Genomic DNA, 25941 nt, shown 5'->3' on the forward strand with positions numbered 1-25941 from the left:
ACCAGGGTAGAGCCAACTGAGAGCTGCCCTCGGGCATTCATCATTCGTTTCCTCGGGCATTCATCATTCGTTTCCTCGGGCATTCATCATTCGTTTCCTCAGGCATTCATTATTCGTTTCTTCAGGCATTCATCATTCGTTTCCTCGGGCATTCATCATTCGTTTCCTCGGGCAGTCAGTCAGGTTCAAAGACACGGGCATATACATACGTATTCGAGTGGATTTTTCTTTCAGAATTGTAATGGATAATCCTATTGTTGTTTTTGATTCTTTAACATACGCGAAATGCATGCTGAATACAGGATCTCAGTTAATTGTATTGTCCAGTTGACTAGCATGTAGACTAGCACTCAAGGTGTAGAAAATACTGGTGACAGTGGGATTTGATCCGGTGCAAACAGATTCTTGTTTCCAAGACATACACCATACCACTGGGCCATTTTGGTCTTTTTCCCCTTTGGGTTTTTTTTGGGGGGGTTGTTTTGTTTTTACATGAAAAGAAAAATAGAACACTATTGTATCTGTGTGCATGTGTGTATTCATGTGTGATTAGAAATAGCTTTGTGTTCAGGTTTGTGCATATATGTGTGTGAGGGAGAGAGTGTGTGTGTATGTGTGAGTTTGCATGCATGCACATGTGTAGTATGTATGCATGTGAGTCAAAATAAACACAACTGTTGAGAGCGCAAAAAAAAAACCCACTAAAACTCCAGCAGCCAAAGGACTTTAAGGTTATTTTGGAGGCTAACTTTTTCACAGCCATAGGCAACTTTTTTTGACTAGACAGTGCACCACCATAGGTGACTGTTGTCAACATTGAGGAGTCATGTTGAGAAGACCGTTTTTCACATTGTAACAAAGCTGGACAGCTGCAGCCAGTGTCCCACCAGTAGAACAATGACTAACCTTTGCCCCCTGGCTGAGTTTGAAGTGGACAAGTCCATTGTGTCGTTTTGACATGAACCGAAGCCTGTGATTGGAGAGCGCTGTTTCGAAAATATTTGGTACTGGGGAGTGTTTCTCACACAGAAACTTGGTGGAGAAAGAGTTAAACTTCAAGAATTTTTCCTCTGAAGATATTTCATCATTTACCCTCCCTCCCCCCCACCCCACCTCCCTGGCAGGAACAAGAGCGGTCAGACCTGCTGGAGCAGTACCGCAAGCTGTCGATGGAGGCAGAGCAGTACCAGACCCTGTCACACCAGCTGGAGGGTGAGGGTTCGAACCTACGCCTGGAGATCATGACCAAGGACTCAGAGCTCAGGCGGGCCCACGACAAACTGGACAACCAGGAGCGAGAGATTCAGGAGGTCTGGGATTTTTCTAACCTTGGGGAATGGGAACACACACACACACACACACACACACACAGCAGATGCTGGCCCATGACAGAGCAGACAACATGGATGGAGGGATCTAGGAGGTCTGGGGGCTGGAAATGGGAACAGACACATGTGCACACAAACACAGGCACAGGTACTCACAGACATGCTCACACACATACGTACACAGATGTACACATACACACACTCATTCTCATATTTACACACTCATGCACACACACTCACACAGAAGCATGCACACTCACACAGAAGCATACACACATGCATGCACACACACACACATACATGCATGCACATGCACACATACTTCCAGTAACACACACATTTACCCACACCTGCCCTCAGCAACGCTCACACACACTGACCACAAACACACACACACACATTTGTTGTTTCACACAACAGCACAGACGCAGTAAGTGTACGAGCAGCAGGTGCTGACACTAACCCCTCTGCAACCCTCCCCTCTCCACCCCCATACACACACATCCACAACTTCCCACCCCACACACAACCCTCCACCCCCACCCCCACACACATCCCTCCCCCCCCCACAAACATCCCTCACCCCCTACACACACACATCCGCAACTTCCCACCCCACACACAAACCCCCACACACACAGACACTGACACAGACCACACACACACTTTTGTTTGTTAATTGTTGTTCCCCCAACAACATGTACACACAACCTTGCACCCCACACACAATCCGCCCCCCGCCCCACCCCACACACAACCCTCACCCTCACCCCACACCCACACCCACACCCTCACCCACATCCACAACTTCCCCCCCACACCCCTCACCCCCACCCCCACACAAACCCTCCCTTCACCCCCACCCCCACACAAACCCTCACCCCACCCCCTCCCCCACACATATCCGCAACTTCCCACCCCACACACAGACACTGACACAAACCACGCACACACTTTTGTTTGTTGTTCCCCCAACAGCAAGTCCAGACACAGCAGGCCTGCGAGCAGCAGGTGATGACGCTGACAATAACACACACACTCTTACCTGTGTTTGTCGTTCCCCCAACAGCAAGTCCACACACAGCAAGCTTACGAGCAGCAGGTGATGACGCTGACGCGGTCGGTGACGACATTGGAGGAGAGCCTGCGTCAGGCGGAGGACGAGCGGGGCGTGGTGCGGGCAGACCTGGTGGCTGCCAAGGAGAATGCTGCACATCTGGACAGCCTGAAGGAACAGTTGCTGAGGAAACAGACAGCCCTGCAGCTGGAGAAGGAGCAGGTGAGAACAGTCGCCCCTCACCCCCCTTCCTCCCTCCTCACCCCCACCCACACACACATACTCACTCACACACACAACCACTTCTTTCTTCCCCACGACTGGTGTGTGAGGCTTTACCTTGTTGAGGAGCTATACGGAGCAGCTGCTGAGGAAGCAGGCAGCCCGGCAGGTGGAGAAGGAGCAGGTGAGAATGGCCGCCCTCTTCCCTCCTCCCCTTACAGTGTACACACACATGCTGACAAACAACCTCTCCTCTCTTCCCAGTGTGTGTGAGGCCTTTTTGTTGTTGAGGAGCTTTACATACATGTGCATGCACACTACAGGTATGTACACATCTAGTAAAAGACACACATGTGCATGCACACTACAGGTATGTACACCTCTGGTAAAAGACGTACATGTAAGCATGCACACTACAGGTATGTACACCTCTGTTAAAAGACGTACATGTAGGCATGTACACTACAGGTATGTACACCTCTGGTAAAAGACGTACATGTAGGCATGCACACCACAGGTATGTACACCTCTGTTAAAAGACGTACATGTAGGCATGCACACTTCAGGTATGTACACCTCTGTTAAAAGACGTACATGTAGGCATGCACACTTCAGGTATGTACACCTCTGGTAAAAGACGTACATGTAGGCATGCACACAAGTATGTACACATCTGGTAAATGACACATGTGCATGCACACTACAGGTATGTGCAGCTCTATATATGTTTATATAGGTTTGGGTTTTTTTTTAATTGTTAAAAAATAACGAATAAACACAGTCTCATGAAATTTGGACACACAATTGTTGAGGTATCAAATAAAGAGATCACAATGTTTCATAACTTTAACTTGTAAAATGCATTCTGTACAGCAGGAGGTAAAAAGTGATATTTTTTTCATGACATAAAATGTGAGGGTGGTATAGAACTCGTTGTACTGCTGTGAAACATGGACAACGTATCGCCGTCACATTCAACAACTTGAGCAGTTTCACCAGAGATGCCTACGAAAGATCCTCGGCATAAAGTGGCAAGACAGGGTCTCCAACCTCCAGGTCCTAGAGAGGAGCATCCAAAGCCTGCTGATCCAGTGCCAGCTATGCTGGACAGGACACATTGTCCTCATGACAGACAGCAGGATCCCGAAGATGCTTTTGTATGGCCAGCTGAAGGAAGGCCACCGTGAACGTGGAAGACCCTTCAAGCGCTTCAAGGACACCGTGAAGACAAACCTCAAAGCCTGTGACATAGACATCGCTTCCTGGGAAACTGATGCCCTTGACCACTGTTGCTGGAGGATGCTGTGCTCTAGTGGCATAAAGATGTTTGAAAACAAGAGAACGTTGGCCATTAAGGAGAAGCATGAGTGAAGGAAGCAGGGCTCAACTTCTGGAGACGTTTTCCCTTGCAACACCTGTGGGAAGTGCTGTGCATCCAGAATCGGCCTCTTCTCCCATATGAGGACGCACACCGACAGATAAGCCTGCCTGCCTACTCATCCGTCGGACCGACGGGAGACTCCATCAGGTGAAGTCTGCACTATTCATGAAAAAAGCATTGTTTTCCACAAATCTCACTCTTAGAATCCCATTAGAGTGCAAATGATGAATGAATGGGAGCCTCTCCAAACTGCAAGTGAACTTACTTCAACTCAAGGGGGGGGGGGGGGGGGGGGGGGTCTGTCATGCCTTGTAACTTTTGTCTGTGTGTGCCTTGCCCCATGCAAGGTGGAAGTGTTGGAAAAGAAACATCAATCAAACCCTTCCTCCATTTCAACAGGCAGTGGTTCATTAGCATATTCACCACCAATCACCCTCTCCATTCCAACTGCCTGTCACTCGCCACATCTACTGCCCCTCCCCCTTCCCCTGACACTCACACCAGTTTCACTGTCCAGTACACATTGCCCTCCTTCTGATGGACCAAAATAACTCTCCTTTCTCCACCCCTTTCCAAGTCAAAGCCATCCCTTTGATCTTGAAAGCTGAAAACACAAATTTCTCGTCTCTTTCGAGAATAACGTGTTTGAGCCTGAGAGGCCATTTTCACACGTGCAGTCACTCAGTCCAGGTTCGAATAAAAATAGCTTGAAACCTCTGTGTCAAGCAAAGATTGGCCAGTACCAGTGGTCTGATGTTTTGCTATGCTAATAAGGCAAGACAGGAGACCCATTCAGCATTGTCCATTCCCAGCTGTGGGCTGCATGGAAATTTTTGAAAGTCAGAACGTGTATAGCGGTAATCAGTAGGGAACGCTCTCGCCTGTCATCACTTGATATCAGGTAATTAGTAGGGAGTGAGTTAAACAGACACACACACACACACACACACACACACACACACACACACCTCAATCCCCTCCACATATACTTGTTTAACCAGAAGCATCCCTGAATGCTCTGTGTGTGTGTGTTACTGGTGGTGTGTATGTGTGTGTTACTGTGGTACATAATACACATATCTATACACATGTGTGTTTGTTTACTGTGTGGTATATAATATACATGTGTGTGTGTGGTTACAGCTGCAGGCGATGGTGGAGGACCTGCGGCAGGAGAGCGAGTGCCTGAAGAGCCAGCTGTCCCAGGAGCGCGGCGCTGTCAAGAACCTGGAGGGACTCCTGCAGGCCGGCCGGGAGAAGGAGTTCCAGACACAGATCTCCTCCCAGGAGCGTAACACTGAGATCCAGATGCTCAAGGACCGCCTCTCACTCAACGACAGCAAGATGTCAGTTGTTGGGACGGGGGGGTTGGGGGGATGGTGGATGAGGGGTGGGAAGGGTTGTGGTGGGGGTAGTGTTGGGGTAGGGGGCACAATTTAACATTTGACATACGTCGTTGTTGTTGGCGGGGTTTTTTTGGGAGGGAGAGGTGGGGGGGATGGGGCCAGAATTAAACCTTTGACATTTGTTGTTGTTTTTGGGGGGATGGGGGCAGAATTAAACCTTTGACATTTTTTTTTGTTTTTGGGGGGATGGGGGCAGAATTAAACCTTTGACATTTGTTTTTGTTTTTGGGGGGATGGGGGCAGAATTAAACCTTTGACATTTGTTGTTGTTTTTGGGGGGATGGGGGCAGAATTAAACCTTTGACATTTGTTGTCGTTTTTGGGGGGATGGGGGCAGAATTAAACCTTTGACATTTGTTGTTGTTTTGGGGGGGATGGGGGCGGAATTAAACCTTTGACATTTGTTGTTGTTTTTGGGGGGATGGGGCAGAATTAAACCTTTGACATTTGTTGTTGTTTTTGGGGGGATGGGCGCAGAATTAAACCTTTGACATTTGTTGTCGTTTTTGGGGGGATGGGGGCAGAATTAAACCTTTGACATTTGTTGTTGTTTTGGGGGGGATGGGGGCGGAATTAAACCTTTGACATTTGTTGTTGTTTTTGGGGGGATGGGGCAGAATTAAACCTTTGACATTTGTTGTTGTTTTTGGGGGGATGGGCGCAGAATTAAACCTTTGACATTTGTTGTTTTTGGGGGGATGGGGCCAGAATTAAACCTTTGACATTTGTTTTTGGGGGGATGGGGGCAGAATTAAACCTTTGACATTTGTTGTTTTTGGGGGGATGGGGGCAGAATTAAACCTTTGACATTTGTTGTTGTTTTTGGGGGGATGGGGGCAGAATTAAACCTTTGACATTTGTTGTCGTTTTTGGGGGGATGGGGGCAGAATTAAACCTTTGACATTTGTTGTTGTTTTGGGGGGATGGGGCCAGAATTAAACCTTTGACATTTGTTTTTGTTTTTGGGGGGATGGGGGCAGAATTAAACCTTTGACATTTGTTTTTGTTTTTGGGGGGATTGGGGCAGAATTAAACCTTTGACATTTGTTGTTGTTTTTGGGGGGATGGGGGCAGAATTAAACCTTTGACATTTGTTGTCGTTTTTGGGGGGATGGGGGCAGAATTAAACCTTTGACATTTGTTGTTGTTTTGGGGGGGATGGGGGCGGAATTAAACCTTTGACATTTGTTGTTGTTTTTGGGGGGATGGGGCAGAATTAAACCTTTGACATTTGTTGTTGTTTTTGGGGGGATGGGCGCAGAATTAAACCTTTGACATTTGTTTTTTTGGGGGGATGGGGCCAGAATTAAACCTTTGACATTTGTTGTTGTTTTCGGGGGGATGGGGCAGAATTAAACCTTTGACATTTGTTGTTGTTTTTGGGGGGATGGGGCCAGAATTAAACCTTTGACATTTGTTGTTGTTTTTGGGGGGATGGGGGCAGAATTAAACCTTTGACATTTGTTGTTGTTTCTGGGGGGATGGGGCCAGAATTAAACCTTTGACATTTGTTGTTGTTTTCGGGGGGATGGGGGCAGGGGGGTGACGGTGGGTGGGGGTGGATGGATGGGGGCAGAATTAAACATTTGATGTTTGTTGCTGTTGGGTTTTTTTTTTCTTTTTTGGGGGGTGGGTGGGTTGTTTTTTCACCCTTGTGTAGAAGGTTATATTTTCTCTTTGACGTCACCACCATAGCAGTTCCTTCTTTTGATTGTTTTTTTCCTGTCTCTTGCACAGAAGGTTATTCTCCCTTCAGCATCATCACCATAACAGTTCCTTTTCCCCTTTGGGTACAAGGTTATTCTCCCTTCAACATCGTCACCATAACAGTTCCTTTTCCCCATTGAATACAAGGTTATTCTCCCTTCAACATCGTCACCATAATGGTTCCTTTTCCCCTTTGAATACAAGGTTATTCTCCCTTCAACATCGTCACCATAACAGTTCCTTTTCCCTTTTGGGTACAAGGTTATTCTCCCTTCATCATCGTCACCATAACAGTTCCTTTTCCCCTTTGGGTACAAGGTTATTCTCCCTTCAACATCGTCACCATAATGGTTCCTTTTCCCCTTTGGGTACAAGGTTATTCCTTCCCTTCAACATCGTCACCATAACAGTTCCTTTTCCCCTTTGGGTACAAGGTTATTCCTTCCCTTCAACATTATCACCATAACAGTTCCACACTGCACACCACATCAGTTCACAGCAGAATGACAACTTGCGACACATTTGGCTATTGCCAAAAGCTATAACTGAAGCATGGTTTTGTGTCAAACACAGTCAGGCCTAAAGCTATAACTGAAGCATGGTTTTGTGTCAAACACAGTCAGGCCTAAAGCTATAACTGAAGCATGGTTTTGTGTCAAACACAGTCAGGCCTAAAGCTATAACTGAAGCATGGTTTTGTGTCAAACACAGTCAGGCCTAAAGCTATAACTGAAGCATGGTTTTGTGTCAAACACAGTCAGGCCTAAAGCTATAACTAAAGCATGTGTTGTGTCAAACACAGTCGAGCCTAAAGCTATAACTGAAGCATGTTTTGTGTCAAACACAGTCGAGCCTAAAGCTATAACTGAAGCATGTTTTGTGTCAAACACAGTCAGGCCTAAAGCTATAACTGAAGCATGTTTTGTGTCAAACATAGTCAAGCACAAAGTCGAGAGGTGGCCGCCCTGAGAACTCGTAATATAGAGCTGGAGGGTGACGTGGAACGACTGCGAAGACAGCTTACCAACGAGAGGTTTGAGAGGTGAGTGCCGCTGTCTTTGGTCCGGTGTGTGTGAGTCAGTATGTGTGTTTGTGTGTGTGTGTGTCTATATATGTGTGTGTGTGATTGTTGTGGAAGCTGGTGTGTGTTGTTGAAGCTGTTGTGTGTCTGTGTCTTTTGTAGGAGCTGGTGTGTTTTGGGGTTACGGGAGCTGATGTGTGTGTGTGTGTGTGTGTACATTGTGGAGACGAGTATGTATATGTGTGTGTATATATATATGTGTGTGTGTGTGTGATAGAGTAGGTGGTAATGGGCTTTAATTTTCATAAGAGATTTAAAGAATTAAAACATCCTAGCTCACAATGCCAAGTTGTAACAAAGTACACTTGGTGGTAAGGGACTTTAATTTATTGTTCGGATTTAATTTGGATAAAAGATTGAAACGTTAAAAAGAAATAATTTTGGATTTATTTTGTTGCGGATCTTTATCCTGTCGGCGACACCACTTTCGTAACCGTGGTCCCGAGTGGTATTATTATATAAGGGTCGATACAAAAGAATTACTAATGATTTACTGAATTAAAGGATAGAAAATATCCACGCGCAGGCCAGGGGCATATAGCAGGCCAGTCACAAAAGGGTTTTTCTGTTGTTTTATTACAGTAGTGAGAGATAAAGGTGAAAATAAAGAGAAGAGATAAAGAAAACAGTGCCTGGAATAAGACACAACAAACAAATGTCATTAAGTACATGTCAGGAATGCAAATGGATTGTAGTACATGTATACATATTACACGGAAAGACCACCACTTGGTCTGGGATAGGCAACAACATAAGATAATGCATATGTGTGAAGACCAAACACTTACATCAAATGACATTTCTAATGCATTTAAATAGTGCAGTTACAGTGGTTAAAGCTATGCTGATTTAGTGAAAGTACACTGACCGTATAGATTTAAGTATAGCTCATTCTGTGTCAAAGTGACTCAAATGAATTGGGTATTATGTAGCACTATACTGGAGAAAGCCATATAGGAGAGAGCATAATAACTAAATTGCAATTAACAGACTGATACGTATAAGATGGTTTTAACCAATAACTGATATTAATCCAACACTATCTTGATATCTGATTAGAATTATATTTGTTATAATGTGTTCAGCGATAGTTTTCTAAATGACTCCTGAACCAATTTACGTCGGATTGGTTGCAAAAGAAATGAGTATAAAATGGAGTGTTGATTATTTAAGATGAATTTATAATCTTAATTTAAATCCTGAATGGATCACTTTTAGCGAACTCATCATGGAATATTACAAACTACGTTAAATCAAATGGAATAGATTTAAAGGTGGAATTGCGACGATTTTGCCAGTATATAAAACTTGTTGTTTGCTGATCCAACAAAAGCGATATTTGATTAAATATGGTGCGTCAGAAACAGAAGTTTCAGCTCACCCAATGGTGTACAGCAACACTAGTTGTGGAGTGGTTGTCTTGAAATCTTTACACTGACGAACAATTAAACTGAAATCAGGTATGCTTCTAACTGATTAAAGTGTGTGTGTGATCACAACAAATATAATATTGCATGAAACGGTACAGACACTGGATTTGATAAATGGTTGGACCTTTGTCTAAAAGGGGATTTGCATTCAAATTTGGAATGGTGTCACACATTCTGCGCGGGTCGTTGAAGACCGGCTGGTTAGTTGTGAAAAAGGCGTCTGCTATACCTTATGTGTGAAACAATTTTTGAAGCCAGCAGAGCGCTTGGCTACATATATATATGTATGTATGTTTGAACGAAAATTTGTATGTATGTATGCATTGTGGGGATGGGTATATATATATATATATATATATATGTGTGTGTGTGTGTGTGTGTTTGAACGAAAATTTGTATGTATGTATGCATTGTGGGGATGGGTATATATATATATATATATATATATATGTGTGTGTGTGTGTGTGTGTGTGTTTGAACGAAAACTTGTATGTATGTATGCATTGTGTTTATGTGTATGTATAGTTTGCTAGGTCCATTTTGGTGTGTGTGTGTGTGAATTTGATGTAACATGCTGTGTGTGATATCATGTGTTTGTAATGTACCGAGAGCATCATTATTTATTATTTGTCAATCATTTACTCCCCTAGTCTCATTCTTTAATTCTGCACCTGGAGCAGTTTTCTGGATAGAGTGCTGTGTCAGTATCCTTTTTTGTTATGATTATTATTATTATTATTTCATTATATCATTAGTGATTAGTACTACCATTATGATATGTGTGTGGAAAACAGGGAGCGTGCAGTCCAGGAGTTACGGAGGAACGGCATTGCCCCACCCATCATGATTTCAGAGTACTCAGGTGACCTGAGCCATAACCGATCTTTGAGTCGGGAACGTGCCCGATCTCGCTCACGCTCTCCTTCCCCAGCTCGGAGCCCACCTCGGTGAGTGTCACTGAAATCCCTTGCTCGATTGAGCTTGTCAGCATGGCTGCAAGGTGTGGTGCAGAAAAGGTGGCCAGAAATTTTGTCTGATTTGCCATTTACACTGTGGCAATAATGACTGAAGAAAATGTTGTAGAAAAAAAGAAATAAAGTTGTTGATCAACCACAGTGATTCAGATTATACTGGTTACCAAGTGCATCCAGAAATAGGGAGCACAATCGTGTTGGAAGTGGGTGTAGAAAAGACTCCAGTATTTTTGCTTGAAGCCTTCATTTCGGGGTGCCATTTACTATGAACACTCTCCCCAGATGGAGCTTCAAGCTGAAATATTGTAAACAGTGCGTGTGTTTGCATGTGTGCGTGTGTGTGTGTGTTTTCATGTGTGTGTGTGTGTGAAAATATGTGTAGAACAACATGATAGTGGAGTAAATGAAAACGGTCATACACTGCAGGGTAAATAAATAAAACAGTCATACACTGCAGGGTAAATAAATAAAACTGTCATACACTGCAGGGTAAATAAATAAAACGGTCATACATGTCAAATATTACATGTCTGTATGAGAGTGTGTGTGCATGACTGAAACCTGATTGAATGACACAGGAAATGAATGATGAGTGCCCAATGGCAGCTGTCAAGTCAGCTCTACTCAGGTAGGCAGCCTTGTTGTGAAAAGCACTTAGGGGTTGGTCTCTGACTGAGGATAGGTGCTACATAAGTATGCACATCATCATCCTCAGCGTGTCTGTTATCAGTGTTGTCAACAGTTAGTCTGGTATCCACGTCATCATCCTCAGCGTGTCTGTTATCAATGTTGTCAACAGTTAGTCTGGTATCCACGTCATCATCCTCAGCGTGTCTGTTATCAGTGTTGTCAACAGTTAGTCTGGTATCCACGTCATCATCCTCAGCGTGTCTGTTATCAATGTTGTCAACAGTTAGTCTGGTATCCACATCATCATCCTCAGCGTGTCTTATCAATGTTGTCAACAGTTAGTCTGGTATCCACGTCATCATCCTCAGCGTGTCTGTTATCAGTGTTGTCAACAGTTAGTCTGGTATCCACGTCATCATCCTCAGCGTGTCTGTTATCAATGTTGTCAACAGTTAGTCTGGTATCCACATCATCATCCTCAGCGTGTCTTATCAATGTTGTCAACAGTTAGTCTGGTATCCACGTCATCATCCTCAGCGTGTCTTATCAATGTTGTCAACAGTTAGTCTGGTATCCACGTCATCATCCTCAGCGTGTCTTATCAATGTTGTCAACAGTTAGTCTGGTATCCATGTCATCATCCTCAGCGTGTCTTATCAATGTTGTCAACAGTTAGTCTGGTATCCATGTCATCATCCTCAGCATGTCTTATCAATGTTGTCAACAGTTAGTCTGGTATCCACATCATCATCCTCAGCGTGTCTTATCAATGTTGTCAACAGTTAGTCTGGTATCCACGTCATCATCCTCAGCGTGTCTTATCAATGTTGTCAACAGTTAGTCTGGTATCCACGTCATCATCCTCAGCGTGTCTTATCAATGTTGTCAACAGTTAGTCTGGTATCCATGTCATCATCCTCAGCGTGTCTTATCAATGTTGTCAACAGTTAGTCTGGTATCCATGTCATCATCCTCAGCATGTCTTATCAATGTTGTCAACAGTTAGTCTGGTATCCACGTCATCATCCTCAGCGTGTCTTATCAATGTTGTCAACAGTTAGTCTGGTATCCATGTCATCATCCTCAGCATGTCTTATCAATGTTGTCAACAGTTAGTCTGGTATCCACGTCATCATCCTCAGCGTGTCTTATCAATGTTGTCAACAGTTAGTCTGGTATCCACGTCATCATCCTCAGCGTGTCTTATCAATGTTGTCAACAGTTAGTCTGGTATCCACGTCATCATCCTCAGCGTGTCTTATCAATGTTGTCAACAGTTAGTCTGTCTGCACAGATACCGCGCCAGCCGGACCCAGTCCCCGGAGCCTTTCCATGACGACGTCTACAGAGACACCTCCCTCAAGGCCTACACTCACGATGTCCTGTGACCTCATGGTGACCTTTGGGCCATCTCGCAGTATTGTGCATGACCTCAGGACGCATGCGACGTGGACCTCATCAGCATAGGTCCAAGGACTGCTGTTAATTGTCTTTATCATCCATGTTTGTAGTATTGTGGGCTTGGTGTCTGAAAAGGAAACGACGACAGCTTGGAACGAGAACTGGTAACTCGTGTAATCCTGTGATATCTCTGGACATAAGTATGTGTTTTGAAACAATCTTCTCCAGAGGCCGCTTTAGGAAGGTGTTGGTTTACCATGTTGTCAGTAACGGTGTGCAGTTGAAAGCCAGGTACTGTGATAAGGTCTGTAGAAAGGATTGCTGCTGATTGTTGGCTCTCATTGTTTCTGACTGGAGTGGTTAGGGTGTGTTGTACTGGGAGAGGGGTGGTGGTCTGTGTGTCTGGCAGTACCAGTGATGTGAGCTGTTTGAAGGAGGTGTCAAAGCATGCAGACTGGTCCGCACACACTACACCACACGTGCTGTAAAAAGATATCAATAAAAAGTAAAGTAAAAAAAAAAAAAGTTAAAATGGCAGATGCCTGATTTTTGCAGAAACCCAATGCACATGTCAGGCCTTGAGAGTTTACCCTAGCTTTATGTAAAACACACACCCCCACACATATGCACAGAGATGTGACAGCTGCAGTGAGGAACAGCCCTAAGGAACACCCAGGGGGCTGAGCTTTGTACATGGCTGACAAGTCCAGACCAGAACACTTGTACTTCCAGTCCTTGACCTGATCTGTGCAAACGTTTTGGGCCCCACTGAAGGGCCTGCTTGTCGTTCTGCCCAGTTGACTGCATACTTAGCAACATGCATGGCATGTTTAAGTCGATGAATTTTCGTGACATGTGTGGCATTTTTAATTAAGTCGGGGAGTGTTCTTACTAAAGCATCATTCTCTCTATCTCTCTGTGTCTTCTCCTCCCGTCTGACCAGATTAGCTTTTTGAAGCACTGTTTTTGGAACGACAAAACGAGGGGTGGAGAGTGAGGAAGGAGTTTGAATGTTTCAAGGAGGTCCTGGTTAGCAGATATCTAAACAGTTTCCTGCAAATTTCAGTACTTCCAGATTGTTTGGTCATGAGATATGATGTTGTACACTGTAATCAGACTATTCATTATCATTATGCAAGGTCCAAGGTACTTAGGACATTTCAGAAAGAGCAGTAACAGTGATATTTTTATGTGGTTTGATTATGCTGTTGTTGTTGGTGGCGTTTCTGTACACAGTCTTCCTGTGCTTTGTTGATCAAAAAGGATGCCGATCTTTGGATCCAGAGAGATGTTATAGTGATCATCTGAAAGAAACTGGCAGCCTGTGTGTCACGTAGTCCTTGCTGGCCCTGCAGAAGTGTGACAGTGGTGAAGTTCTTGACAATCTGTCATCATCATGTTCCCTGTGTCTCACAGACCCACTCTGCACACTGTGATGGAGTTGGTTCAGAAAGCCTTGACACTGTGTCTTAATCAGTTGTGTAGCTGAACATTAGAGTGGAATAGAATAAATCCCTGTATGATTACATACAGAGTAAGCACATAGACTGAAATATAGCACGCACGTGCACACTTACCCAGAAAGTGCGTAGAGCTTTACACACACACACACACACACACACACACACACACACACACACACAGAATACAAACAGAATGAAAGAGTTATCATTGATCGTCCAGTCATCATCATCATCACCATCATCGTGGTCAGGTCAGACATGGCAGTATGATTCCTGCAGACCCCAAGCATGGGGATGACGGGACGAAGCGCCACCTGTCTGACGTGCCAGCCAGTCTCAATAGAAGCTGACTTTGCAGAATTTCCTATCATCCTGAGGACTGAAAGAAACAGGACTTTGAAGGTCAATGTTGACGTGGCTTGTTAGATCTTTGTGAACCTGTCTCCTGCACTGCCTCTGTGTGTGTGTGTGTTCTGCTGATGTCGTGTGATCATTGCAACACCCCTTTTTCCATCCTTCATTTTCTCACCATTGTTATTCTGTCTGCATATTGCAAAGCCCCGGTAATCATCATTGTATAAAAAAAAAAACTCTTTCTTTGAATTGAGCGGTTTTCGTTTTTCTGGAGGTCATTTGTACCATGTTGAAATGTTTGGTGTCCTTACAAGTCCTGGCATTTTGAAATTCACAAGTAAGGTCTTCAAAGTGCTTACTTTTACACCAAGGTTCTTACAAGTCCTTACAACAGCAAAAAAAAAAAAAACATCATGGAGGGCAACACAGCAGATGTTATTCCAGCCTAGAAATATTAATTTTTCAAAGTCTTATTTTGTGAGAAAACTTGGTATCTGCGGCTTCCCTGACTGGTGTTTGTTCAAGCTGGCTCAAGTCGTTAAAGATGCCAGGATCGTTTGCTGAAAGTGCTGGACTAGCCGATCACAGATTCAAAATTGAAAACATAATGATAGCACTTTGCGTAATGCATGATGTGCAGTTTGTCAGATATCACTTTGCATGATGTGCAGTTTGTCAGATATCACTTTGCATTGTGCATGATGTGCAGTTTGTCAGATATCACTTTGCATTGTGCATGATGTGCAGTTTGTCAGATATCACTTTGCATTGTGCATGATGTGCAGTTTGTCAGATATCACTTTGCATAATGTATGATGTGCAGTTTGTCAGATATCACTTTGCGTTGTGCATGATGTGCAGTTTGTCAGATATCACTTTGCATGATGCATGGTGTGCAGTTTGTCAGATATCACTTTGCATTGTGCATGATGTGCAGTTTGTCAGATATCACTTTGAATTGTGCATGATGTGCAGTTTGTCAGATATCACTTTGCATTGTGCATGATGTGCAGTTTGTCAGATATCACTTTGCATTGTGCATGATGTGCAGTACTTTGCATTGTGCATGATGTGCAGTTTGTCAGATATCACTTTGCATTGTGTATGATGTGCAGTTTGTCAGATATCACTTTACATTGTGCATGATGTGCAGTACTTTGCATTGTGCATGATGTGCAGTTTGTCAGATATCACTTTGCATTGTGCATGATGTGCAGTTTGTCAGATATCACTCCATTTATCTGTGGTGGGTGAAGGTCCTTACAAAATGAGGAAATGGTCCAGTAAGTCAGGTCCTTTCAAGGTCCTTGCTTCACAGATCCTGAAGTCCCTGAGAACCCTGTCAGTGTAGACCTACATCAGTGCCAGGCCAAAGCAGACTGCAGCTGACGGGGGAAGGGGAGGGGGGCGAGGAAGGTGCCTGAGAATCATTGCAAGAAGTAGCACCATCGTGTGTTTCTTTGTTTGATACACTTTTCTTCCTTTCAAACATTGACTCGGAGTAGTTTTCTGCAGAGACCCAGGCTTTTGACACACACATGCATGCACATGCACGCACACATGCACACACACACACACACACACACACACACACACACAACCCAACAGACGTGGAGGTTTGTAGTAAACAGTTTTTCTGTGTGATGCCACATTGATGTTTTACAGAAGTGAGGCAGAAGAAGAAGAGTAGTCTGCAGGAATGGAATCCTGTCGGCAAACAAGTCATTGATTCTGTGTTCGTCTTGTATGTATGTGTCACACTATATTCTAATATAGGACTTTTTTTCTGTTGGTTTTTGTTTTTTGTTTGTTTTTTGCATTGACTGACTCAGCATCAACATTCCGTCCAGTTTCCGTTTTCTGTTTGTTTTGATTCTGTGTGAGGGTGTTAGGAGGTGCATGTTTTCTGGATGTTGTTGTTATTCTCTGACTCTTCCTTTCATACCTTAATGCTTTACAATGTGTGATTTATTATTATTTATATGATTTTTACTTTTTTGATAGGTGACTTTTTGGTGGTGAATATGTGTAGTGTCAGATGTGAACAAAACTTGTGTTTTTATACCAGTAATTATGATATGAGTGTTTTCAAATCTAATCTTGTGCCTTTTTCATCTCCACCAAACTGTGCTTGAAGTTTTGGAATTAAATGGTGAAATATTGACTATTCTGAACTTATTTACTTGTTTCCAAGAAATACATATATGTACTGAAATATACACGCCATACATGTATGTACTGAAATATACACACACCACACATGTCTACACTTAATCATACTATTGCACAACCCTTTTTTTTTTTTTTTTTTTTTTTGCTTGTACATACTTTGACAAACATGCACCACAATGCAGAACCTTTGTGAGCTGCTTTTTATGACCTGTGGCTGATGTTTGGAAAAGGATTTTGATCAGGCACAAGGCATCCTGACTCCAGTGTAAATCATTGTGAAAGACAAACTACCTCTAAGATCATGAAAGGAAATGACATCTATGGCATTTTCTCCTCTTCACTCACACAAAAATCAAAGAAGAAACAGAAGAAAACCCAGTTATATGAAACACTTCATTATTGCTAACAGACTGGTCTGAATGGATGTAATGGTGTTACACTCCCTGAAACAGGACTTTTTAGTGGTTCGTCATGTCCAGCAATGCCATCTAAGCTCTTCTCAGTCTTGTTTGGTGTGGACTGGCATGTGGCTATGGAGTCCCAGTTTAGATCTGCATGGGCATCTGAAGCTTCTTTGGGCATTGCTGCTTCTGCCTTCATCTTCTTGCGGGTTTCAGCGATGCTGCTGTGTGGTGGTTCTCAAGGCTGTCATGTGCTTGCTTTGTCAGAGCACGCCAACCGGTCCTGTCCAGTGCATGTTCCTCTGCTTTGGGGAGATTCCAGCATTAGCAGTGTTGGCCTTAACTCACTCAGTACGGCCAGTCCTCTCTTCTCCTCTACACAGACCCCTCGGATGTCCAGTGGGTGTCTGAATGACCCAACCTTTAGCTTCCGTCGTAAGAATTGTGGTATTCCTTGTCAACATTCACCTCTTCAGTATAAGAGCCTTCCTCTTGCAATATTTTGATGATGGTAATTGGGGTGAAACGCTGTTAACGTCATCTCTTTCGCCGTTCATATGGAGAGAATTAACACAGTCTTTGAAGCATTTTACGGGCCTTCCTCACTTTCTTTTACCAAGGCAGAGTTCACCATAGAGGAGCTGTTTGTGGATTCTGGAGTCGTCAGTTCAGATGATATGGTCTGTCCAGCGAAGCTTGGCTTAGAGGATGATGGCTTGATGCTGGTGGCCTCTGCTGTGTCCAGGATCTGTAGATTTATCTTGTCCTGCCTCTGTATGCCAAGGTGGGCACACAGGCTGTACATGTGGAAGAGCTCCAGAAGCCTGATGGAACAGGTCTGCTGGTAAGCTTCAGTCAAGTGGATGGGGTCAGAAGACTCTGAAAGAACTGCTAACTAAAAGCTGATGTTGTTCTTGTCTTTTTCACATAGCTTTTCATTGGTTCTGAACTTAGGGCAAGGATGATGATTTTCAGCTTGACGGTCTTGTCTCATGGAAGGATGTAGCGTTATGATTTTACATCATGGTTACAGTATTGGCTATGTCTGAAGTGGTGAAATGAACAAAGCAAAGGAAAATAAAACAAATGAAAGCAAATAACTTTTCAGATTAAGATTTTCACACAGTTGACTGTTATTTTGTTTTCCTAACTGTTTTCTGATGGACTCTGAGTACAGTCATCACTGCTGAACTGCCTCTGCTGTTTGCCTGGACTGGAACATTTCTGTTGAAGATTACTTCAGGTCAGATGCTGGGGGTGCCATGGCAGAGTCAGTCAGTCAGACATTGGACTTGTGACCCAGTGTTCACAGTGATCAGTGTGACTTGTGACCCAGTGTTCACAGTGATCAGTGTGACTTGTGACCCAGTGTTCACAGTGATCAGTGATGGACTTGTGACCCAGTGTTCACAGTGATCAGTGTGACTTGTGACCCAGTGTTCACAGTGATCAGTGTGACTTGTGACCCAGTGTTCACAGTGATCAGTGTGACTTGTGACCCAGTGTTCACAGTGATCAGTGTGACTTGTGACCCAGTGTTCACAGTGATCAATGTGACTTGACCCAGTGTTCACATGCAATGTGACTTGTGACCAGTGTCACAGTGATCAGTGTGACTTGTGACCAGTGTCACAGTGACAGTGATGGACTTGTGACCCAGTGTTCACAGTGATCAGTGTGACTTGTGACCCAGTGTTCACAGTGATCAGTGTGACTTGTGACCCAGTGTACACAGTGATCAGTGTTGACCAGTGACCCAGTGTTCACAGTGATCAGTGTTGACCAGTGACCCAGTGTTCACAGTGATCAGTGTGACTTGTGACCCAGTGTTCACAGTGATCAGTGTTGACCAGTGACCCAGTGTACACAGTGATCAGTGTTGACCAGTGACCCAGTGTTCACAGTGATCAGTGTTGACCAGTGACCCAGTGTTCACAGTGATCAGTGTGACTTGTACCCAGTGTCACAGTGATCAGTGTTGACCAGTGACCCAGTGTTCACAGTGATCAGTGTGACTTGTGACCCAGTGTTCACAGTGATCAGTGTTGACCAGTGACCCAGTGTTCACAGTGATCAGGGTCAGGGAAGGTTAAAGCTGTAGAAAGAGGATTGAGCCCCACCCTGGTTTCAAGTTTTAATTATCCTTTCACACCTATTGGAGCATGCAGGATTACCATAAAACGGAAATGAATTCACTGCATTGATGGTTGTAAAAGGTTATGGGACATTTTATCTTCAAGATGCTTTTTAGGCCAATCTGTAATTCAAAATTTGGAAAAAATAAATGCCCTGCATTTAATGAAATATGGTGTGCATGTTTGCATAAATAATGATACAAGTACTTGCCAACATACACATGCATGCATTTACACATGTCACAGCTGACTTGATTGTCCATTTTACTTTGTGAGATGCTTGTGGAAAACATTGTCTTTTAGTAGAAAGTCAGAGCCCATACAGTTATTGTTCATACAGATACTTTTTTTCTGGTTTCTATTTATATATCAATCAAAAGCACATGTAAGTTATATTTATGTAGAACCAAAGCCATGCTGATCAATTCTGATTTTGCTATGAGTTTGATATAGTGATAATGTTATGGTGGTGTATTGTACATAAAGCTAGTTAATTTACAACAGTAAATAAATCTTTTTAAATCATGGGAGTGGACATTCTGCCTGATTAATTGTCTGTTTCTCTCTCTCTCTCTCTTGGTTGGTGCTTGAGCAAAATCTTTGTGGGAAATGTAATGTTTCTTTAAAAAATGGCTGTATGAGCCATTCTTTGTTTTTTTGTGTTGATAAGTTACATTTTACGTATCAGAATGAACTCATTTTATGTGGTATTTGAAGGTCTCCAGAGGTCATTATAATAATGTTAGTGTCAGTAAGTGTGCACACACAGGCACATAGATGTGCAAATACACAGTTCAAACATCAACAGATGAAGAATCTGCTCTCAACATCAGGCCAACAGATGCTTAGCATCAGTACAGCTCATTACACAACACACGCATGCATGCACGCACGCACGCACACCACACACACACACACACACACGCACACGCAGATTGTTTTGTTGCTGAGGCAGTTGTGTTTTTTTTTTTTGGGGGGGGGGTGTTTGTTTGTTTTTTTAAGTGACACTCCTGGCAAATATATATATAGGGCCAGTTATCACCGTGACAATATGTACCGAGGTGCAACAATACGTGCCTCATGAGGGTTGGCACATATTGTCGCTAGCAACAATAACCATAATTCATCTAAGTTTACTGAGATAAAAAAAAAAAAAGTGATTCTCATTATGATCATTATGACCGGTGACAATATATGCTGCAACACACCACCACTGCTTTGTACACACATGACGGCACCAGTTTGTTTTCTGGCTTACTGAACTGAAGACACAACAGGAGGGGGTGGGGGATTGGGGTGGTGGAGGACACAACAGGAGGGGGGGGGTTGGGGTGGTGGAGGACACAACAGGAGGGGGTGGGGGATTGGGGTGGTGGAGGACACAACAGGAGGGGGGTTGGGGTGGTGGAGGACACAACAGGAGGGGGTGGGGGATTGGGGTGGTGGAGGACACAACAGGAGGGGGATTGGGGTGGTGGAGGACACAACAGGAGGGGGTGGGGGATTGGGGTGGTGGAGGACACAACAGGAGGGGTGGGATTGGGGTAGTGGAGGACACAACAGGAGTGGGATTGGGGTGGTGGAGGACACAACAGGAGGGGGATTGGGGTGGTGGAGGACACAACAGGAGGGGGTGGAGGACACAACAAGAGGGGGTGGGGGGTTGGGGTGGTGGAGGACACAACAGGATGGGGATTGGGGTGGTGGAGGACACAACAGGAGGGGGATTGGGGTGGTGGAGGACACAACAGGAGGGGGATTGGGGTAGTGGAGGACACAACAGGAGGGGGATTGGGGTGGTGGAGGACACAACAGGAGGGGGATTGGGGTGGTGGAGGACACAACAGGAGGGGGATTGGGGTGGTGGAGGACACAACAGGAGGGGGATTGGGGTGGTGGAGGACACAACAGGAGGGGGATTGGGGTGGTGGAGGACACAACAGGAGTGGGGTTGGGGTGGTGGAAGACACAACAGGAGGGGTGTGGGGGATTGGGGTGGTGGAGGACACAATAGGAGGGGGATTGGGGTGGTTGAGGACACAACAGGAGGGGGGTTGGGGTGGTGGAAGACACAACAGGAGGGGGATTGGGGTGGTGGAAGACACAACAGGAGGGGGGTTGGGGTGGTGGAAGACACAACAGGAGGGGGTGGAGGACACAACAGGAGGGGGTGGGGGATTGGGGTGGTGGAGGACACAACAGGAGGGGGGTTGGGGTGGTGGAGGACACAACAGGAGGGGGTGGGGGATTGGGGTGGTGGAGGACACAACAGGAGGGGGGTTGGGGTGGTGGAGGACACAACAGGAGGGGGGTTGGGGTGGTGGAGAACACAACAGGAGGGGGGTTGGGTGGTGGAAGGATTTCCTCAAATCAGGGTCACTCTACAGACTGGAAGTCTGGCAGGACAAACAGGGAGGTCATGTCTTCTGTTCCACATGAACACGATGACCATTCAGTCTTCACTGATGTTGTTCTAGGGCTTTTGACCTGGAAACGGTCAGGGTATTTGCCTGCAGTCCCCCCTCCCCCTCCCCCCCCCCCCTTCCCCATTCTGGTCACTCACACACACATTCACTGCTCTCATTCATGTTTGGTGCTTTTTTGACAGTTGTGAAGGAGGAAGGTGGTTGAATGGTTGATGCTTGTCTGCCAACAACACGTATCTGCCTATGAATAATCTGTGAGGATTAGGGTTTGAAACTAAGTGACAACAACACTTACCTGCCTATGAATAATCTGTGAGGATTAGGGTTTGAAACTAAGTGACAACAACACGTATCTGCCTATGAATAATCTGTGAGGATTAGGGTTTGAAACTAAGTGACAACAACACTTACCTGCCTATGAATAATCTGTGAGGATTAGGGTTTGAAACTAAGTCTCGCTTTTTCTCCCAAGTTTGACTGGAAAATCAAACCATATTTAGTCCTTCGGACAAGACAGTAAACCAAGGTCCTGTATGCAGCACACACTTAGTGAACTGAAAAAGAACGCATGGCAACATAGTGTTGTCATCTGGCAAATTTTTGAAGGAGAAATTCACTCTGATAGGTACACATATCAGTCAAGGCCTAATTAGTCGCATTTGGTTTTGCTGCTGGTAAGATGTGGTGTAGTATATATGAATTTGACCAGACACAGTGATGCCTCCTTGAGAAACAAACTTAAACATTAAAATAGGAATAGCATCAACACTTCTTCTGGGAACACTGTTACTAGCATTTTGAAACCCACTGCCTCTAGAATTTTTTTTTTTTTTTCAATTAGAATATCTTAGTTGAACACCAATCTTTTTTTTTTTTTTTTAAAAAAAAATTTTAATAAAAATAAAAAAGCTGTTTTTCAATTTTGATGATCAAACACCGAAGTTCAGGTCAGGATGTACTTGCAAACCCTGTCAAAGAAAAGCAAGACATACTGCAAACGGTCACAAGATTTAGGCTCAAGCCAGTCTCTGTTCTACATCTGGTACTAAGCATGTTAGGTCACACTTTTGGTCTGGCATCTGCTTAGCAGATGTGGTGTCGCATATATGGATTTTTTTCCAAACACAGTGATGCCTCCTTTAGTAACTGAACTTGAACTGAATCTAGAACTATCACACAACCAATGTCAATTTGCTGATGATTCTTGTTGTGGTCCGTGCATGCTGGATATTTCTGAGTCGGCTCAACCAGAATCCACCCAGCTATGACATGCATTGCAGGATATGTTCATTTGATCTTGTGCATTCATATACACACCATAGGTATTCAGGCACTAACAAGTCTGTGTATCTGTAGACCCAAGATATTGGAAAAAATTAGCACCTTTTACCAGGAGAAATATCCTCCTCTTACCTGGAAAAATCTCTACCTTTTATACACAACACACTGGAGCATCATCACTGGTACTCAGCTCACTCATAGATTGCAACAATCATGGTATAAGGGAAGCAACTGTTGAAATATTCACATTTGTTTCTTTTGTACAGGATTACCTCCCATGTGGTTTCCGATGGGCTCTGTGTGTGCATGATACAGTCTATGATAACACAGCACAGTGCCGAATCAGTCTATATGATAACACAGCAAAGTGTGATACAGTCTATATGATAACACAGCACAGTGCCGAATCAGTCTATATGATAACACAGCACAGTGTGACACAGTCTATATGATAACATAGCACAGTGTGATACAGTCTATATGATAACACAGCACAGTGTGATACAGTCTATATGATAACACAGCACAGTGCCGAATCAGTCTGTATGATAACACAGCACAGTGTGATACAGTCTATATGATAACATAGCACAGTGTGATACAGTCTGTGTGATAACACAGCACAGTGTGATACAGTCTGTGTGATAACACAGCACAGTGTGATACAGTCTATATGATAACATAGCACAGTGTGATACAGTCTATATGATAACATAGCACAGTGTGATACAGTCTGTATTATAACACAGCGCAGTGTGATACAGTCTATATGATAACATAGCGCAGTGTGATACAGTCTGTATTATAACACAGCACAGTGTGATACAGTCTGTATGATAACACAGCGCAGTGTGATACAGTCTGTATGATAACACAGCACAGTGTGACACAGTCTGTATGATAACACAGCACAGTGTGACACAGTCTATATGATAACATAGCGCAGTGTGATACAGTCTATATGATAACACAGCACAGTGTGACATAGTCTATATGATAACACAGCACAGTGTGACATAGTCTATATGATAACACAGCACAGTGCCGAATCAGTCTATATGATAACATAGCACAGTGTGATACAGTCTATATAATAACACAGCACAGTGCTGACTCGGTCTGTATGATAACACAGCACAGTGTGATACAGTCTATATGATAACACAGCACAGTGCGATACAGTCTATATAACAGCACAGTGTGATACAGTCTGTATGATAACACAGCACAGTGTGATACAGTCTGTATGATAACACAGCACAGTGTGATACAGTCTATGTCATAACACAGCACAGTGTGATACAGTCTGTATGATAACAGCACAGTGTAATACAGTCTGTATGATAACACAGCACAGTGTGATACAGTCTGTATGATAACACAGCACAGTGTGATACAGTCTGTATGATAACAGCACAGTAGTGTGATATAGTCTGTATAACACAGCACAGTGTGATATAGTCTGTATGATAACACAGCACAGTGCCGAATCAGTCTATATGATAACACAGGACAGTGTAATACAGTCTGTATATAATACAGGACAGTGTGATACAGTCTATATAATAACACAGCAGAGTGCTGACTCGGTCTGTATGATAACACAGCACAGTGTGATACAGTCTATGTCATAACACAGCACAATGTGATACAGTCTGTATGATAACACAGCGCAGTGTGATACAGTCTATATGATAACATAGCACAGTGTGATACAGTCTGTATGATAACACAGCACAGTGTGATACAGTCTATATGATAACACAGCACAGTGTGATACAGTCTATATCATTAAACAGCACAATGCTGAATCAGTCTGTATGATAACACAGCACAGTGTGATACAATCGAACATGGAGTCCCAGAGGGATCTGTTTTTAGCCCAGTGCTCTTCACACTGGACACTGCTCCTCTCGCTGAAATTATCAACCGCCATAATATCAGTCATCATTCTTATGCTGATGACACTCAACTCCAGAAGAGTGATACCCCTGAAAAATTGTTGTCGCTCTTGCAAGAAACATCCAACTGCTTCCTGGACATTCAAAACTGGATGACTCGAAATAAGTTACAATTGAACGTGGACAAAACTGAAGCAATGATCATAGGAACAAAACAAAAACTGTCTTCCATCACAATTGACACAATCAAACTTGGCAGTACATCCATCCCTCTTTCCACGTCTGTCAGGAACCTCGGTGTTACACTGTCCATGCCAAAATTTATCAGTCAGACATGTCAGTCCTGCTACTGTCAACTGCGGCGCATCAGTGCCGTCTGGAAATATCTGTCCACTGACGCAACATCTAGACTTGTCGTTTCTCTCATTCTCTCTCGCCTTGACTACTGTAACTCTCTATTGTCTGGTTTGCCTGCTTCATCCATTCACTCCCTTCAGCGCATACAAAACTCTGCTGCCCGACTCGTCCTCAGAAAGAAAAGATCTGAGCACATCACTCCTCTTTTGCAACATCTCCACTGGCTCCCTGTCTCACACCGAATAAAGTACAAGATCAGCAGTCTATGTTATAGATGCATTCACAAAACTGCCCCTTCCTATCTCTGCGGCTGCCTTCACCTCTACACTCCATCTCGCTCACTGCGATCGGCTTCGGATCCACTCTGTTTACGCATACCCAGATTCAAACACTCGACTGTTGGCCGCCGTTCTTTCTCTGTGTCTGGATCTTGCGATTGGAATGAACTTCCTCTTTCGCTTCGTCAAGTCTCCACACTCAGCTCTTTCAAGTCTGGCCTTAAAACCCACCTCTTCCCAAAATAGCCTCCCTTGCCTGCCCTTCCTTGTCTTTAGTTTCTGCAGTTTTAGAGTTATGCATGCGTGTGAATGACTGGTGCGAAAGCACTTTGATTTGTCTCTGCACAAGATTCAGCGCTATATAAATACCATTATTATTATTAGTCTGTATGATAACACAGCACAGTGTAATACAGTCTGCTTGATAACACAGCACGGTTTGATACAGTCTGCTTGATAACACAGCACAGTGTGATACAGTCTATATCATTAAACAGCACAGTGTGATACAGTCTGTCTGATAACACAGCACAGTGTGATACAGTCTGTATGATAA

At 44.0% G+C, this 25941-nt stretch overlaps 1 protein-coding gene across 2 annotated transcripts in view; it reads left to right on the forward strand.

Annotated features, from left to right (window-relative positions):
• Positions 1-18562, forward strand: part of LOC143283658 (centrosomal protein of 135 kDa-like) — an 88346-nt gene extending 69784 nt beyond the window's left edge. For both annotated transcript variants that reach the window (XM_076589873.1, XM_076589874.1), the window contains 6 exons: positions 1125-1310; positions 2398-2607; positions 5132-5334; positions 8039-8143; positions 10407-10559; positions 12511-18562. In XM_076589873.1, coding sequence (XP_076445988.1) covers positions 1125-1310; positions 2398-2607; positions 5132-5334; positions 8039-8143; positions 10407-10559; positions 12511-12604 — 951 coding nt within the window. In that variant the 3' untranslated portion in view covers positions 12605-18562. The remainder of the gene's footprint in view (positions 1-1124; positions 1311-2397; positions 2608-5131; positions 5335-8038; positions 8144-10406; positions 10560-12510) is intronic.
• The last annotated feature ends 7379 nt before the right edge of the window (positions 18563-25941 follow it).

This window comes from Babylonia areolata, chromosome 7 (assembly GCF_041734735.1).
Source record: "Babylonia areolata isolate BAREFJ2019XMU chromosome 7, ASM4173473v1, whole genome shotgun sequence".
NCBI classification, from domain to species: domain Eukaryota; kingdom Metazoa; phylum Mollusca; class Gastropoda; order Neogastropoda; family Buccinidae; genus Babylonia; species Babylonia areolata.